Here is an 18051-nt window from a genome sequence, read left to right as displayed (position 1 = left end):
TTTTTCAGGTTTGTAAGTGTATTTAAATATTTGACAACAGAATTTGATATCAAAACTTTTTTTTGCAGAAATCATTCTGAGTGATGAGACATAATATCGTATATTATACGTCACATGACTTATTGTGACATAATATCGTATATTATACGATATTATCACTCATTGTGATAAAAGCACTCATCAGCACTCGAATTAATCATAGTGAATTTCTATTATCTTCATAATCGTGAATGAAAAAAAAACATTTATATTTCATCTAAGTGATTTAAACTCATACCAATGTAAAGTGATTTCTTTTATGAATGTACCATAATGGGGAGCTGCATCTTTCCTCATGACTTATTGTGACCTTAATAAATTAATAGTCTTTCAAAAATAAAATAGTATCTGGTCATTGTAAGTGCAGATAGAAGGCTGCCCCTGTTTAAGTTTAAGAAAGTAAAAATATTAAAACATATTCAGTCATGGCAACAATATCATGTGACAAGCGCCAATGCAGTGGTTTATGTGTGTGAGACACCTGAGGAGGATAACATTTAAAGGGATTGATCAGGTTTTTAACATGTGGTTGTATGAGGTGACCAGGTGAGAAATGGACACTTTGGCCTCACACAAGGCTAATCTAATCTAATCTAGCTACTTTTATGTTTTAAGAATATGTTTGCCATTTGACCTCACTGTTAAACAAACTCTTCACACTGTTAATTGAAGCAGGACTGCCACTAACAATTATTTTCATTCATTCAAACTTTCATTTAGTTTGGAGATTGTTTGGTCTATTGTCGTTTATTTTCCTAGTCACCATGACTTCATTCATTCCATCTCAATTTCTGTATGTGTGTACATTGTAATGTGTACTTGTCTGAATGAAGCTGAATAAATTTACAGTGCCACGTCGTACAGGCCTGGCATATGTACTTCAATGTTCAGAGTGGTTTTGGTTTTGTGTGGATGAAGACATTTCCTGAAACGATGTTGTGTTAATGGAGAACTTTTTCAAAATGGCAAAGAAGAGGATTGTTTTTGGAAAGTCTTGTTTGCGTGATTTTGTCTATAAAGTTCCAAGAGTGCCAGAATTAAAGGCTGTGTTCTCCTGGGTTTAGATCACATCTAAAATGATGTCAGTGATACCTTTACAGTCTCTGACGTCAGCTTCTCTACACTTATATTTGTTGTCACTGCTGTCAGTTGCCATGGTGACCACAGACAACACTCCAGCGAAGAACAACAGTCACACCCAGTCATGTGGAATGCAGTGTTTTAAAGCAGCACCTCTGTGGTGTGAGGGATGCACAGTGTCATGTGACATTGTTTACCACCAGTCGTTCCTCTTGTGAAAGCATTACTTTTTTCCCCCAATGTGAATCTTGAAATGATTATGATCCCTCTCTCACTCTCTCTCTCTCTCTCTCTCTCTCTCTCTCTCTCTCTCTCTCTCTCTCTCTCTCTCTCTCGCTCCTTCTCTCTCTCTCTGCAGTCGCTGCCAGGCCAGGCTACACCCAAACCAGCAGCTCAGGTCTCCACTGGAAACCCTGCACAGTTTGAGGTATTTATCATTCCACTTCTACCCAGTCCCCCTCTCTCTCGCTCTCTCTCGCTCTCATTTGTTCACTTCCCGTGTCTGGCTGAACTCCTGAGCCCACCCCCTGCCCTCAGTCACTGAACAGAAAAGAAAACTTCTTCTCTTCCTTCCATTCAAACTCAGAGGAAACACCCAGTTTCTTAGTCAAACCCCTCCTGCTCCCAAACAATGGATCAAAGTAAATGTTTGTTTTTCCCTACATGGCTGTTTTTCTGGTTTGTTTTGAAGGGAGAGTTCAAGATTTTTGAAGTGTGTGTCTATGAGGTACTGACACACTGGGGCCCTACACAGGAAAAAGAGTTCAGGAGAATCCACTAAAGCATGTTTTTCTGTGTGTTGGCTTTTTATCCACACAGAACTGGTGTTTTGATAGCACTGGAATGCTATTATTTTGAAAACAGGGTTTTGTGTATACATCCAATATTCTATTTTTTGGGATTTTTTGCTTAATGATAACTTTGCTTTTGTTTTCATTAGTTGCCCTAGTTGTTTTCTGTGTAAAGCTTTGTTAAAAATTCAACATCTCTTCTTGGTTTTTGGTGTATTCCTGTAACAGTGTTACAGCACCATGTACGGGCCTGGCATATGTACTACAGTGTTTAGTCATTTTGTGTGGATAACAACATTTGCATATGCTGTGTTTACATAAACCTTTAAAAAAACAACAATTGTACAGGTGAGGATCTGTTTCAGTTTGGAAGACTATGGATGTGTCACTATGTCGTACAACTTAAAAAAAAATATATTGGTTATCCCAACCGTAACACCACAATGTCCACTGTCAGTCCAGGTTAGTCTTCTTCAATTTGCCAAAAATGTTTTCTGCACTATTATTCTCTTCTGTTAGTGAAATAATTTTCTTTGACTTGTCAGTGCTTGAAGTTCACAGCAGGGTTTCTCCCAGAAAACCTGCTAAGCCTGGTGGTAGGACCTCTAGGGCAGCCCACCAGCGGCCCACAGCGTTATTGTAAGACATTTATTAACAATACTTAAACGGCAACAATAGAGTCTTACAAAAAGACACACTCTTGAAATTAAATAAATAATATACATTTTTTAACTTAAATACTAATTAAGTAATCGGCCAGTGAATCTTAAACCAAGCCATTCAATGGTTACATTTAAAGGTAAAATAAATCAACAGGGCGACCTTGAGTGTCATGAAATATAATGCATTATTATTATTGTTATTATTATAAATCCAAAAGTGGTAGTGCCCCCTCATCTGCCTCATCTGGTGCAGACAAATGGCCCTTTTATTTCTGCGCTTCTGCGTCTCCAAGCGGTCTCTTCCAAAGCAGACTGGATAATTTCTCTATGTGTTTGATCCCCATATAAAAATAATGATCTTTATGATGAGGATGGAGTACAGTCGCGATGAAGTGCAGGTTATACGAGTAGATCTCAGTAAAATGTGGTGACTGACTCTAAAGATCAGAGCGCACTTTTCATTGTTTTTACTCCTTGGTCTCAATATTTATGTAAAAGACGCTTTAGCGCTGTAATTATATCCACGACAAATGCGGATATTATGGAATCGGTCTCGCGCGTCCGCGTCCGCAGATTTTAGCCGTTAACGCGATAACTGGAAAGGCGTTTGAGATTACATTTTCTTATGTTTTTTTATGGGTCACATACCCCCTGTAGATGATCCCTATGGATTTTGAGCTGTCTACCATTATTATTAATTAGTTAATTAATTATTTAATGATATAAAAAACATATTTTCGCCTGTATCTTCCAAAGTATTGCAGGTATTGTCTTCAAATTTTGCATGGGCATCACATACCACCTGAGAATTATCCCTATCTTTGTAGCTTTATTATTAATTAGCAAATTAATAAATTTATTATGCTAAAAACACATTTTAGCTATGATTGGTAATAGTTACATAATAAGTTAACTGGTTAACTTATTAGTGAACACAGAAAAAATTGTTAAGGCATTTTTTCTTTATTATTGAGCTCATTTGGACACATTGAGGATATCATGGATTTATTTAGCACTTATTGATAATATTAATTACATTATAATATACATTTATTAAAGATCATATAAAAAATAGTTAAGCCTCCATTTCTTTATTAATGCATTGAATGGAGAAAGTTTGAACATATTGTATGCTTTTTCATGAAATTTAATAAACATAGTGTATGCTTTTTCATGAAATTTGGACACTTTGAAGATATGGCAGGTGTGGTTAGCATTTTAATATTCATAATATTTAACAAGGTATAATAGGTTAACTAGTTTTATTAAAAACTAGAGAGAAATTTATGAGTTCAGGTATTCTGTGTTCAATATCGAGTTTATATGGATACTTTGAACATATATAAAGTGTAGTCAGCATTATATCATAATATTTAACAGTTATTTTGTTGAATTTATTAATAATTAATTAAAGCAGTTAGTGGCAGGTGCGAGTGCGTATACTTTGGGTATATTGGAAAGTTGAGGATTGGACAAGTTCGCGGATATACCCCTTGCTGTCGGCCCCCGACAGCGTAGGCTAGTTAGGGGAATAACAGATGCATCAGATGAGCTGATGTCTTTAGTTGACTGCTCAAAGAGACAGAATGTTCTCTGCTGTGAAGTGAATATCGTGGGGATTTCATAATCTGCTCCGTATGCAGCCAAGTTTTGCTTTTGCGTAGAGACTTTCCAGCGTTTAATAGTTGCTGTTCCACAGTGTTCTAGCTCTGTTTCGACTGCCAAATTATCGGTGCATTCCTAAATATAACATCTTTATTGACAAGAACAATGTAACCGTAATAATGACGCACTTGATAGTGTGACTTGGGTTTCAATCGGCACCTGGACAAGCGTGCGCTGTGCTGATTACATGGGGGAGCATGCGCCCTTGTTCCCCGGTATAGAAAAATCCGTGGTGTATAAAAAAATCTATTTAAAATAAATAAACAAGCAACGCTTAGCCTGGCGGGGGGGCAGGTAAAGCCTGGCGGGCCGCCTGCACAGCCTGACTGTCTTTCAGTGTAGGTTCAGACAAACCAACAGTGTCAGCTCGAGGTCTTTTCATCACCTGTCTATTTTGGTGTCTGCTCTTAAGAGAAAGGCTTTAGTGTGATATCTGGAAGCAGCTGTGTACAAAAAATAGGTCTTATAATGTTGAAAATAGAAGGTGCTCATGTATTTATAGATCAAATGTGAGGGACTCTTGTTAGCATCTGACCTTGGTGATCCTTCTTTGTGTTAGCTTTGCCATAACTGTGAACAGCTCCTCATGTTTCAGTGGCAGAGTATTAAGTGCAGCAGTATACTGTATGTGGACACAATGTAGTGTTAGAATGGTCAAGTGTTGTAAGCTCTGTGCCTTTCAATCCTCGATAATTACACAATTGACTGATGTTCTACACGGACATGATCAATGTGGTATTATAAACGGTATAATAATCATGTATGATAAGCAACCTCAGATGGATTTCTGGTCCCCCATCAGTACGTTATTTGGCTGTGAGTCATCAGCAATTAGAATTACTGGAGAACTCATTGTAATTGTAACTATCATAATTATCATTTTTATCATTGTTATTTCCACCAAAGAGGTTGTGTTATCATCATTGTTGGTTTAGCTGTAAGTTTGTCCTTCTCTTAGCAACTACCTGTTTACAGTTTTTGATTGATCAATCAGTTTTTGTGATGGGTTGTCGATCACCCAAGTATGTTCCCATTACATTTTGGTAAGAATCTATCCATAATATCATATTGCTTTCAAAACTCATCGGATTTGAATGCATTTTGGTGTATGTTTACAGGATCAGACACAGATTTCAGATCTCAGCAACATCTTAACAGATCAGGATGGATTTTGCCTCATGAAGTTGTCAGAAAATGTATTTTTTGAAAAGTGAAGCAGATACTTTTGAGCATTGGTGTGCGATGTTGGACAAGATGTAGACAGGTATTCAGTTAATCTTGAAGAAAATTATAAAAAATAATGATGATTATAACAGTAATAAATAATCTACAGCCATATATTAAGCACAGACCACAGCTGACATAGACTGTTTACATAAATTCAGTGCACAATTATGCACACAATTATTCAACTCACACACAAGATAATTCAATTGCATCGAATGGTATCGAAGAATGCACGAAGAAGGCCTCCGTAGTGACCCTGAAATGTATATACATATCTATATAGTATAATTACAGATAAAATAAACTTTATTTGGTATTATCGCTCATAGACACATCTTGGTAATGAAACACAATGATTCCTCATCATTCAGCTCTCACACACCAGGATGAGCTCGACTGACAGGTGATGGGCAGCACCAACAAGACCTGTCATCATGCAACTGTGGCTTGATGTCACTGCCCCTCCCCTCCCTGCCACCCACGCTCTCTTTTTCCTAACACAGTTTTTACAGTTTTTAGCACAGGCATGTGTAGGAAGTGTCCAGATGTCTCGAATGATGTCACTGTGATGTCATCATGGTCTCAGCTCTACCGAGAAAACATCACATCCAACATACAGCTGTTTACATAGGCTGAGTTTAACTCCTAATGATGAGTAAACTGCATTGCAGAAGGCATCTGCTGGATCCACCATGGCTACAAGGTCCACAGCAGGAAGGGGCGGCGCAGGAAGTGCTTCAGCTGGGACAGCAGGAAGAGTAGCACCTAAAGCAGAGGTAGAAGAACTGTGGATGCCGAAATCGGAGTGGTGAAGGCTTTTAGTGGCTGCTTGGTGTCATGTGACCTGAGTCACAGTTTCCCTGGTATGGAAGTGTCACTTTTGTGTGGGTGTGTGTGCTCAACATGAAGCAGCTCACACTTCTTCTCCACTGGCTTCATCTTCTTATTATGGAACCTCTGCAGGTTTTCCCTGACTCCCTAAGAAATGGACAGCTCTGTCCACAACTGTCGCTTTAATAAGCTCTCATATCATTCGCATTGCTCTTCACAGACTGCGGAGCTGATTTCATAAATAACCAGTAACCTTCTCATGGCTTTCTCTAAACACGTGCTCCTTGGTTTGTAGACTAACACCGCACTGGCAGGTGCTACTGTTATTGACATGTCGTCCGCTGGTGCTACTGTTATTGACATGACATCAACAGGTGTGAGGGGCGGTCCTAAACAGATGCCACAGGTAATGGTGTCCTCATGGTCAAAGCATTGTTCAGTGCTGTTTTTGTTACTTCTGTAATCTGATTATCATTTGAAACGTGTGAATTAATTGACATCACTTTCATATTTCACAACAGCCAGCGAGCTCTGCAGAAATATTCCTCACGCTGAGTGGTGTTGAGATTGTGCTGCTGTTTAGGGCTGCAACAATTCGTCCATTACTAAATTAGAGGATGCATACACATTCAGCACTGATTAAGTGACAGAACCTCATGCAAACTCACATTTTAAAAAAAAAGCCAGGAATACCCCTTTAATGTAAATGATTATTATTATTAATAATAATAATAATAATAATAATAATAATAATAATAATGATAGTGTTCAGCAGTAGGGTAAAATGATGTTTTAAATGGGCTAAAGCGTGGTAAAGCACTGAAATAATGATCAGTGATCATTATACAGCTAATGTTCCTTTTTCACTAACACTGTCAAAATTCCTCTACACATCGTCATTTGTCCACTGCTGTAAAAAAGGCAGTGTATCTGTCATCACCGTGTTTGTTCAATAATATAATAATGATGCTGTGGCTGATTGTCTGTAGACGACACCCGTCGCCCAAGTCAAAGCTACTGCCACAGGTCCTGCTCCTGCTGCTGGAGCAGCTGCAGCCTCTGCTGTCACCAAACCTAAAAACATAGCCAAGGTAGACCTGGAAACTTTAAAAGGCTGTTTCTGATTTCCATTATTACAGTCTTTGTGCATAGTGAATCATGAAATATATAGGATTTTTGGATTGTACTTTTTTAGCTGACTCAATAAGATGGTGGATTTTTTTCATCAGCTGAATTTGCTATCTTTCATCGAGGATTTTGATATGTTTTACTCGTACTTAAGGGATAAGAGAGTATATCACTCTTGTGTTTTAGAGCACCACTGCCACCGCAACACTCAAAGCTGCTCCTGCCAAAATGCCGGTTCCAGCTGCAGCAGGAAGTGCATCCATGCAGGGGAAGAAAGAAGAAGCTAAATCGACACAGGCAAAGGTAGAGGAGTCTTAAACCAAGCAAGGTGGAAGCTATCTGATACTTCTGTCCTATTCTCTGTTGTGGACTGAAAAGATCACATGATTATTGTCTTCATGGACTGTAGGGATTTCTTCTTACTGTCCCAACATTCACAAACCTTCTCTGTGGACTTCCTCTTTTCCTCCTGCTCAGCAGCTCCATCTTCAACATTCTTTGTCCAATATAATCTCTATACCTCCTCTTTCCAAACGTTTAACCTGAGCTTTCCCTTGATTATGCTAATTTCTAATGATATTCATCCTGGTCACTCCCAATGAAAATCTCAGCATCTTCAGCTCTGACACCTCTAGCTCCACCTCCTCTCTTTTAGACAGGTCCACTGTCTCCAAGCCATCCATCATAGCAGGTCTCACTGGCTTCTTGTAGACCTTCACTTTCACTTTTGCTGCTCTCTTTCTGTCACACATCCGCTCTGACACTCGTCTCCACCCTGCCTGCACTCTCTTCTTCACCTCTCTTGTGCACTGGATGGTTGACCCCAGGTATTTAAACTCCCCAGTCCACTTTCTCTCACTCCACCCCTTACATCTTCACCACTTGTCTCACTCTCATTCACACACATGTATTCTGTCTTACAATATGATCTGCAAACAACATAGTCCACAGAGACTCCAACCTGACCTCAAGTTGCAAACAAGAAGGGCTCTGTCATACAGTGTTCAAGTTAACAACAATTCGCCCATAAACACAGATAATTATCTCATCGTACATCACGATAAAAAGCTGATAATGATACCAGAATTGAGAAACCCTGCTTTATTACTTTGTGATATGAAATTATCCCATTGTCCCTACACTACAATACATAGCAGAAATGAAACCTGTTTGTTCACAGCGCCTCTTTTCACTCAAATTTGAACCACAGATTAATTCCACCATGTCAACCATGTTACATGAACACGTGGGTCTGTTTTTTCAGGTGCAAGTAGAGGTTCCTTCCATTGCAGTGACAGGAGCCAAAGAGGTAAAAACTAAAGCAGTATTACGTTGCTGTGAAAAGCATGTTGCTTGCTCTAGAGTGTACTGAATTGTGTTACATGCACAGGCTCCTGCAGTTGATCCATTTGAAGCCCTGGCCAGCAGTCTGCCATCAGTGGATCGTGTCGTGCCTCCACAGCCAGTGTACACTGGGCCAGAGGTCAAAGAGGTACAGCAAAGCCCCTGTGTGCATGTGTTAGGGCTGGGGTGATGTGGCCAAAAAGTCCTGGAGCAATATACTTTTTTCCATCATTCCATATCAATATATATCAGGATGTAAATCTAATAGAAAAGTAGAGATGATGTGATGATATCCAAAATCTAAGACCATATCTTATGTCTCATGTCACTATATAGATATAATATTGATATATTACCCAGCCCTAGTGTATGTGTGTTTGTGGGTATCAGTTGTGCAGGTTTGTGGTTGCACTAATCTGAAGCATGGACCTGGTGTGAGTGATTGTGTTGCATTGATTGTGTCACAGCATGACGTCACCACTGAGAAGGGTCAGAAGTGTGGAGAAAGAGAGGACACGCTGCCTCCAGGATACAGATTCACTGATATGGTCAGTTCTCCCTCATGTCCCTTATAACCCCTCACATATATATATATGTAATCTATACAGTTAATAATCTACTGTCTGTATCCCTGGGATACAAATATATTATCTGGCAAACCCAGGGAACCATGGAGTGTTCATGGCTTGAATTGAACAGTAAATGGATGAAGCATCACTTATAACTTAAAGCGATACTTCACCGATTTGAATGTGGCTTTGTATTGCTAGAATAGCAGTAGTATTTTTTAGAAAATGTGCTTCCCTCCCTCAGTTTTTCCCTGACCTGTAAAAAAAAAATCTGTTTTCCCTTATCAAATTGTGCCCTACTGTGAGTCAAATGACGCGTTTTGCATCACAGTAGGGCAAATTTTGAAAATGGAAAACAGATTTTTTTACAACTCAGTGAAAAACTGAGGGAGGGAAGCACATTTTCTAAAAATACTACTGCTATTCTAGCAATACAAAGCCACATTCAAATCGGTGAAGTATCCCTTTAAGGCGAGCAGTTGTTGCTAAGGGGAATTCCGGGTGTTGTAAGGTAACGTCAATTATTCAAATTTGTGATATAGGTTAAAAAGTTGACATTGTTTTTTAGGATTCAACGTGGCCATAAATGTGTTTTAAGCGTTGTAGGGGGGTCAACAACAGAGCACTGCTGCATTTACTGCTGCATCCCTCTGTGCCAAGCCTCCACTCAATTCTTTAATTCCTTGCTAAACAGTCTTGGTAACTTCTTCAGACATTGACTATGGAACATCTCTGCATCTATGGCTAACAGCTTACTGGAAATAGTCCGGCTGGGTTTAGGGAAGAGACCATGCACATAGTCAATAGTTTTCAATGACAATTTGAAAAAATGCAATGGACAAATCACAAATCCTGCAGTTTATGCAGCTCATTTGACACTTGTTCATATTCTTATATCTCCAGGTTTTCATCCATTATCGTTAAAAGTTTGATGAAATCTGGTGTGGTAATGCTCCACACAATTGTATGTTTTAAATGCATTGCTGAGTACATTTGAGTTCAATCACCCTTGACTTAGGGATTGTTCTCTTTCCACCAGTCAACAAGATCGACATCCAGTGGAGAGGATGTTTTATTTAAAAAAAACTCCATGCTGTTACATGCATTTGAAAAGTGGTGATCCACAAGCAGTCGCCACACTGTTTTGCAGACGAGTCGCACTATTCCCCATGCAGGTGCAACACAGAGGCTGCAAACAAAATCAAACAGATATTGTTGGTTAAATTAAAATTTGCCCACATATCATCATCTGCCTCCATCTTGCCCTATACAATATAATATTCATTTTTATTTCTGAATTGAAACACATTCATTTAAGAATTCTTTACCGTAGTTTACCATGGTATGGTTAATAGTTGACATCCCTAGTTTGAAGCATAGAGCATAACATTTTCTGCTTTGTGTTAGTTTTAATTCATTCATTTGTGCATTTGCTTATTTCAGATGACTTTTTAGCTCAACACTTTATTTTGCCACTGTCAGAAATGGATCTTAAATCAAAGGCACATGAAACTAAAGCTATCTGACTTGTTTTCTTGTGTGTTTTCCAGGCTCCAGTTCCTGCAGATGTAAAACCCAAGGATGTTCCTGTAAGTGAAATGAGCTCAAGTTCAGACTGAGGCTTCATTTGAACTTGTATGTGTCAGCAAAATGAACACACACACACACACACACACACACACACACACACACACAGGAAGCTGTTTGACTGTGATCTGCTGCTTCCTCTACAGTGGGGAATGTTGTATTGCATTGGTGGGTGTTGCCTGAGCAAACAACAACCACCATCTCTGCTCGGACTCGTTTGTTCATGTTCTGCCAGTCCCAAATATGTGTGCAGCAACACACACACACACACACACACACACACACAGACATGCTGATACATCTGTTGCACACTTCCATGTCCACCCATATGTTGTTTACTCACACATTAGCCTCCCTCCTTCTTTGCTATCGAAGAGTCTTCTTTGCTTTTGTCTCATGATCTGTTTCCACACTTTTCTCCAGTGTGAGGTTTGTGTTTTAAATGTTTCATATTTTGGCTGGATCGACTTAGCTTTTATGTGTCTGCATCATTTTTGAGGAGTTTATTTATATTTTTGGTTGTCTCCATGGAAAGTTTAAGGGTGTGTCTGTACTTTTCCTTCACTTTTGGTCCATGCCATCTGGTTTACAGTGTTTAGCTTTTGTATGCGGTATTGTTTGGCCTGGCATGCCCTCTAGTGGAGAACCATGCAGCTGATATTGTCGTAATTCATTTTAAAGTCAGAAAACCAATATTAAAGGCTTTAGTCACAGAAAAACAGATCTGATCAGAGCAGGTTGTCTGTGGTTTTCTGACATGATATTTTTTCTTTTTCTCAGAAACCACTGAGCACAGACGAAGCCTTGGATTCCCTTTCATCTGGATTCATGACTTCTACGGTTCCAGCTGCAGCCAAGAAGCCAGAGGTTAGAGTCTGCAAGACAAATATGAAAAGCATGAAGCATTCAGTTGCTTGTTCATACTCGGTCTTAAGGGGTGCATAGTTAAAATTTCAAGATTGGCCTGTCTAATCATAGATGGTACAATGCCCTTCATCTGATATGGCTACTATTGCATTTTAGTATTTTTTTTACTGTGTCGGCTAACCAGCTGTTGCTGAAAGTCCTGAAGACTAAACTGAAGACGAGAGGAGACTTTGAGGCAGCAGCCCCTCGATTTACCCTTTCTCCTTGGCTTTTAATTCAGGTTGAGCCGGACCATCATTTGTTTTCCCTGCTTAGTCTCAGGAAAATATTCAGAATTCAGAATATTTATAATGTATTGTTTCATAGTTCATGGACCCAATTTTGCATTTACATTTACAATTAACACCCAGTTGAGTAATAATAATAATTAAAAAAATACTTTTTTTGTGGAGCCAAAGGAAGAGAGACGAAGAGAGTGATTTTAGATGCTTTGGACATGGAGGTGGACATGCCAATACATGCTATTTGCATAATAGAAATCACAATAAAAGTATAGTTCTCTCAAAAGGCCACAGAGTTTTAACCACCTCAGATCAAGAATAGTTATTTCTGTTTGATTGCCTTTGTGTTTTTATTTTGTCCGTGTAAAGCGCCTTGGTTTGCATTTTGCCCCAAAAAATTTTTCTCTTTCTTCTTTTCTCCATGAAACATGAAGCAAAGAGATCATGTTGTCAGTGCCTCATCTGCTGGCCCTGCTAACTTTGCACCGCCTCCTGTTAAGGTAAACTAAAAAGAAAATAAATACAAATCTCTGAGTCTCTGTGATAATGTGAATGCGGCTTCTGACAAGAGAAGCTAAGACTTTTATGTTCCTCTGTCGTCTGTGTGCAGAAGGGAACTTCTGCAGCTGTCCCACCTGTAAATGTGTCTCCTGCTCCTCCTGCTGATAAGAAAGCCAAGATGGAAGTCTCAGATGATTTCTCTCTGGCGGCTGGACTTCCCTCTGTAACTACCACGGTACTTTTCACGCAAAAATGTGTCGGCCGGTCAGATCGCTGTCTTTATATTGAAGTAAAAAAATGATGCTCAGAATTTAAAGTGGGTGCAAAGCAAATGCAGACACTTCACACATTATACCACACATGGGCAACATGATCCAGCCTGCAAACAGAGATGTCCGACGTGAGAATTGGAGCTGAGTGCCTCAGAAATGGAAAGGTTCAATTTATGACATTCAATTCATAACATTATCAAGACCTTACGATTATTATAGGTTGCCTCAGAATGTTTTAGTCTGTTAAAAGTCTGATATGGTGAAACATTTATAGAGACACTGCAAACACACACCAAACATTTCTGTTTTGCAGTTCCACATGAATAACTTTTATTTTGAAATAGTCAGAGATGAGGCATATGTTTAAAAAACTAGATTTTACAACTGTGGAGCAAAGAGTATGAAGAAAACCCTGCAGTAGGCAGCTTTTCCTTCTGCCATCTTGCTTTAATGACCATCACTTAACTGTGTGACGTGTGTGGCTTGTTACTGGCTGTGTTTACTGTGGCATTCTCGTAATTATGGCACACACAACATAAACCTGAACTATAAGCTTTCAGGAAACCCAACGATCAGGTTTTGAAGATGATAGGGTTGTGTTTGACTGTTTAATGCAGCATCACACTCAGCGACAAAAGCGTCATAAAACCTTATCTAACAAACACAGACATGCTACATACCCACAGAAAGGTCAGAAACGCGGCACCGGAGCGTCAGCGTGATTATGTAAACAAAGAAAAACGTGTCGACTGGACAGCGGAGAATTCACAGATTCTAACGGTACCATTTGTAACACTCTACGACCAAGATTCACGGATCCAGCCCCAAAATAAGAGCAAAACAACAACTGACTTTCAAGAAATACAAGCAGAAATGTTGTCTTACCTTTGTTGTTTATCAAAACAAGTTATTTCCACCAGAACAAAACTGCTTCTAATGAAGAACTACACTTTCCAGCATGCTTTGGGGACTATTCCCGGTCTGATTGATCATTACAGAGCGACATTAGATCGTTCTGATTAGAGGAGGGCAAATGTCCACACAAATGCGTCATATGCATTTGTGTCCTTTTGACTGAAGACGCTGCAGAGTCACAGAGTTGTTATTACGCACTGCACAGGGAGCATCTATTTACAGCGAGTTCCATCCATCCATCCATCCATCTTCTATCGCTTATCTTTAATAAGATTAATAATCTTAATCTTTAATCTTTATCCGGGGCCGGGTCGCGGGGGCAGCAGTCTGAGAAGGGATGCCCAGACTTCCCTCTCTCCAGCTCCTCCGGGGGGACCCCAAGGCGTTCCCAGGCCAGCCGAGTGACATAGTCACTCCAGCGTGTCCTGGGTCTTCCTCTGGGTCTCCTCCCGGTGGGACATGCCCGGAACACCTCCCGAGGGAGGCGTCCAGGGGCATCCGATACAGATGTCCGAGCCACCTCAGCTGGCTCCTTTCGATGTGGAGGAGCAGCGGCTCTACTCCGAGCTCCTCACTGGTGACAGAGCTCCTCACCCTATTTCTAAGGGAGCTCTCCGCCACCCTGCGGAGAAAACATTTCAGCCGCTTGTATCCGGGATCTTGTTCTTTCGGTCATAACCCAAAGTTCATGACCATAGGTGAGGGTAGGAACGTAGATTGACCAGTAAATCGAGAGCTTTGCCTTTCGGCTCAGCTCCTTCTTCACCACAACAGACTGCGGCCGCTGCCGCTGCCCCGATCCGCCTGTCAATCTCACGCTCCATCCTTCCCTCACTCCGGTCCCCCTTTTTAAAAAGAGGGACCACCACCCCGGTCTGCCAGTCCAGAGGCACTGTCCCCAACTGCCACGCAATGCTGCAGAGACGTGTCAACCAGGACAGCCCTACAGCATCCAGAGACTTTAGGTACTCAGGTCGAATCTCATCCACTCCCGGTGCCTTGCCACTGGGTAGCTTCCTAACTACCTCAGTGACTTCGGCTTGGGTAATGAATGAGTCCTCTGAGTCCCCAGCCTCTGCTTCCTCTAGGAAAGACGTGAGGAGATCCTCGAAGTATTCCTTCCACCGCCCGACAATGTCCCCAGTCGAGGTCAACAGCTCCCCACCTCCACTGTAAACAGTGTTGGCGGAGTGCTGCTTCCCCCTCCTGAGGCGCCGGATGGTTTGCCAGAATTTCTTCGAGGCCGACCGGTAGTCCTCCTCCATGGCCTCCCCAAACTTTTCCCAGACCCGAGTTTTTGCTTCTGCGACTGCTCGGGCCGCTGTTCGCTTGGCTTGTCGGTACCCGTCAGCTGCCTCAGGAGTCCCTAGTACCAGCCAGGCTCGATAGGACTCCTTCTTCAGCTTGACAGCATCCCTTACTTCCGGCGTCCACCACTGGGTTCGGGGATTGCCGCCGCGACAGGCACCGGAGACCTTGCGGCCGCAACTTTGAACAGCCGCGTCCACAATGGAAGTGGAGAACATGGTCCACTCTGACTCAATATCTCCAGCTTCTCTCGGGATCTGGTCAAAGCTCTCCCTGGAGGTGGGAGTTGAAGTCCTCCCTGACAGGTGATTCCGCCAGGCGTTCCCAGCAGACCCTCACAACGCGCTTGAGTCTGCCAAGTCTGTCCAGCTTCCTCCCCTGCCAGCGGATCCAACTCACCACCAGGTGGTGATTAGTTGACAGCTCAGCCCCTCTCTTCACCCGACATACGGTCGGAGGTCAAATGACATGACCACAAAGTCGATCATTGACCTCCGGCCTAGGGTGTCCTGATGCCACGTGCACTGATGGACGCCCTTATGCTCGAACATGGTGTTTGTTATGGACAAACTGTGACTAGCACTGAAGTCCAGTAACAAAACACCACTCGGGTTCAGATCGGGGAGGCCATTCCTCCCAATCACGCCTCTCCAGGTCACACTGTCATTGCCCTATTTCAGGCATTGTCATTTTCGAGCAGGGACTCCAAAAAGAGGGTCAGGGAAGAAGAGGTTAATTTATTTCATGGAAACAGTCAACAACACAACACAGTGTGTTGTCATTATCTGCTCACAACATATATTTACAGAGTTAATATTTGTTTCCTGTTGTCTTGTTGAGCAGAATGTTGCATATTGGACCTTTAACTTAAGCATCAGTTCCAAGGCATCTTAATATATGCATGGACGTGTACAGTGTTAAGTGTTTTCTCTTTTGGCTGTTGTAGAAAGCAGTTCCCTCTGTGGCTAAGGATCCTGCACTTCCTGCTGAGAAAAAAGCTATGATGGACACCAAAGTGGACACCAAGTCCAAGACCAATGAGGTGACCTGCACTGGATATGAAGTAAACAGTATTCTAGTCTACACCCCAATCTAACTCTAACATTCTTATTTAGGTAGTTAAAGGATAGTTGATGAGCTCCTCTCTTCTCCTCAGGGCGCCTCTATGTCTCTGGATGATCTCAATGCTCTTGGTGATTTGTTGGATCCAGACATACCACAACCTGAACCGACCAAAGTCAGACCTGAGGACATTGTCTCGGTATGGGACAGAAACAACCTCCTGAAAGCCTCTTATCACTCTACTTCTGTTTCACTTCCACACATAATCACATTCTCACCTGAAGATCTTCTTATTTCCTCCTCTTCTCTGTTGTCACAGGAGGACAATCTCAATAAGGAGAAGGGTGTTCTTGTAGGAGAGAGGGAGGACACACTTCCTCCAGAGTACAGGTTTAATGAAGAGGAACTGCCTGCTCCTAAACCTGAGGTGAGACTGGGTTTAATTCAATTCAAGGCTTTAAAATGACACTTGAGAGTGATGAGGTTATTCAGTAATGATTGATCTTTCACTCTATCTCCTCCTGCAGCCCACCATGGACACAGGTGACGCTCTGGACATCTTGTCTGGAGACTTCCTGAGCTCCTCAGCAGCTCCTGCAGTCCAAGCTCCTGTTGTCACTCCCTCAGCTCCTGTTATACAGGTACAATGTGGAACTGTGTTTACTACCTGCAGCCAAAAGGCAGAGTGACAGAGGGTTTCTTTAGTTTCAAAAACTATGCAAGCTCTCTCTTAGGTTCATATTGAAAGTAGTATTTTTTTGAAGTGTGGTGTGGCCCCTGCACCAAGACACAGAGATTCAGTGAGAACATGACTGCTCCTGGATATATGAATATATTTGTTTCTTTATCTGGCCATTAGACAGCCTCTTCCAGTCAGAAATCTAAATCTGTAAACTGCTCATTCTCCCACAATAAAATCCATAGAGAAAATCTGTGATTTTTGCTCATGGGGCGCAGGAGCTGCTGATATGCTGCTGCCTTATTTGGTAGGTTTAATGTACCTGAGGTAAAGGTGAAAGAAGGATTTCAAACACTGAAGTCACAAAATAACACATTTGAACTTACTTATGAAAGCAACAGTGGATCGACAACTCCCATGTCCTGTGTTGTCCTTTTTTTTTTACTATGGACTTTGGTTTGTTGAGGAAAATGGTTTACAAAGTGAGAGAAACTTCAGTTTTCATTCAGAAAAAGTCTGTCTAACAGTGAGATAAATCTGCTAACTTCTGAACACAAGTTATCATAGACAAGCTGGCGTAGCTTTTATCAGGTGTATTTTCACAGATAGCGAGCGATGTGTCTCAAGCTGGCTCTCGGTGCAGGGGATGTACTTGATGCAGTCAGCACTGATTGTGTAGTAGCATCTCATACAATGACACTTAAAACTCATCTGAACTATCCCACAAATGTATCCTAAAGTTAGCGAATGTTGGCAGAAAAGAAATGTTTTTCCAACACTGTCAAACTTGTAAGACTGTTAGAATCATGAAGGGTTTGTCTTTTTAGTTGATATGAAACTCTTAATTCAACACTAAATCATGTTGTTTCTATTCTCCAGGCCAAAGTAGAGGATTTGTCAGCTCTCGATTTGCTCTCCGAAGATTTTGTGGCACCAACTCAAGCTTCTGGAGTTCAAGCACCCAGCCCTACCATGAAGGAGCCAGAGGTAAAGTTACAGCTGTCATAGTGTTTGCATTGAATGTTACACGACTCTCCTTACACAGTTCAAATAAATGATATGAATGCCATGTTGTTTTCACTATCATCAGTCTGATGTCCTCTCATGTCTTTTTAAATCTATGTATCCCTGTTTTCCTGCAGATTGCAGTTTGTACTTTTGATGCCCCCAAGATTGTGACGGTAACCACGATGATGCACTGTTTCTTTAAATGTTTTAATTTAATTGTACATTATTGTTCTTT

At 41.2% G+C, this 18051-nt stretch overlaps 1 protein-coding gene across 13 annotated transcripts in view; it reads left to right on the top strand.

The window, feature by feature from the left end:
• cast (calpastatin) overlaps window positions 1–18051 on the top strand; it is a 61464-nt gene that overhangs the window by 31717 nt on the left and 11696 nt on the right. For 5 of the 13 annotated variants that reach the window (XM_083906226.1, XM_083906228.1, XM_083906220.1 and 2 more), the window contains exons 2-18: window positions 1478–1546; window positions 6136–6240; window positions 6591–6701; window positions 7610–7726; window positions 8688–8732; window positions 8814–8915; window positions 9235–9315; window positions 10887–10925; window positions 11704–11790; window positions 12506–12571; window positions 12682–12807; window positions 16014–16130; window positions 16224–16328; window positions 16449–16556; window positions 16657–16770; window positions 17688–17795; window positions 17951–17989. In XM_083906226.1, coding sequence (XP_083762352.1) covers window positions 1478–1546; window positions 6136–6240; window positions 6591–6701; window positions 7610–7726; window positions 8688–8732; window positions 8814–8915; window positions 9235–9315; window positions 10887–10925; window positions 11704–11790; window positions 12506–12571; window positions 12682–12807; window positions 16014–16130; window positions 16224–16328; window positions 16449–16556; window positions 16657–16770; window positions 17688–17795; window positions 17951–17989 — 1539 coding nt within the window. Of the gene's footprint in view, window positions 1–1477; window positions 1547–6135; window positions 6241–6590; window positions 6702–7284; window positions 7387–7609; window positions 7727–8687; window positions 8733–8813; window positions 8916–9234; window positions 9316–10886; window positions 10926–11703; window positions 11791–12505; window positions 12572–12681; window positions 12808–16013; window positions 16131–16223; window positions 16329–16448; window positions 16557–16656; window positions 16771–17687; window positions 17796–17950; window positions 17990–18051 lie in introns of all 13 variants that reach the window. The other 8 variants (XM_083906222.1, XM_083906221.1, XM_083906223.1 and 5 more) reach the window with 6 other exon arrangements.

Source organism: Microchirus variegatus (genome assembly GCF_963457635.1).
Source record: "Microchirus variegatus genome assembly, chromosome: 19".
In the NCBI taxonomy this organism is placed as follows: Eukaryota; Metazoa; Chordata; class Actinopteri; order Pleuronectiformes; family Soleidae; genus Microchirus; species Microchirus variegatus.
The sequence above is the reverse complement of the archived record's forward strand: the minus strand, read 5'-3'. Positions and strand labels throughout refer to the sequence as shown.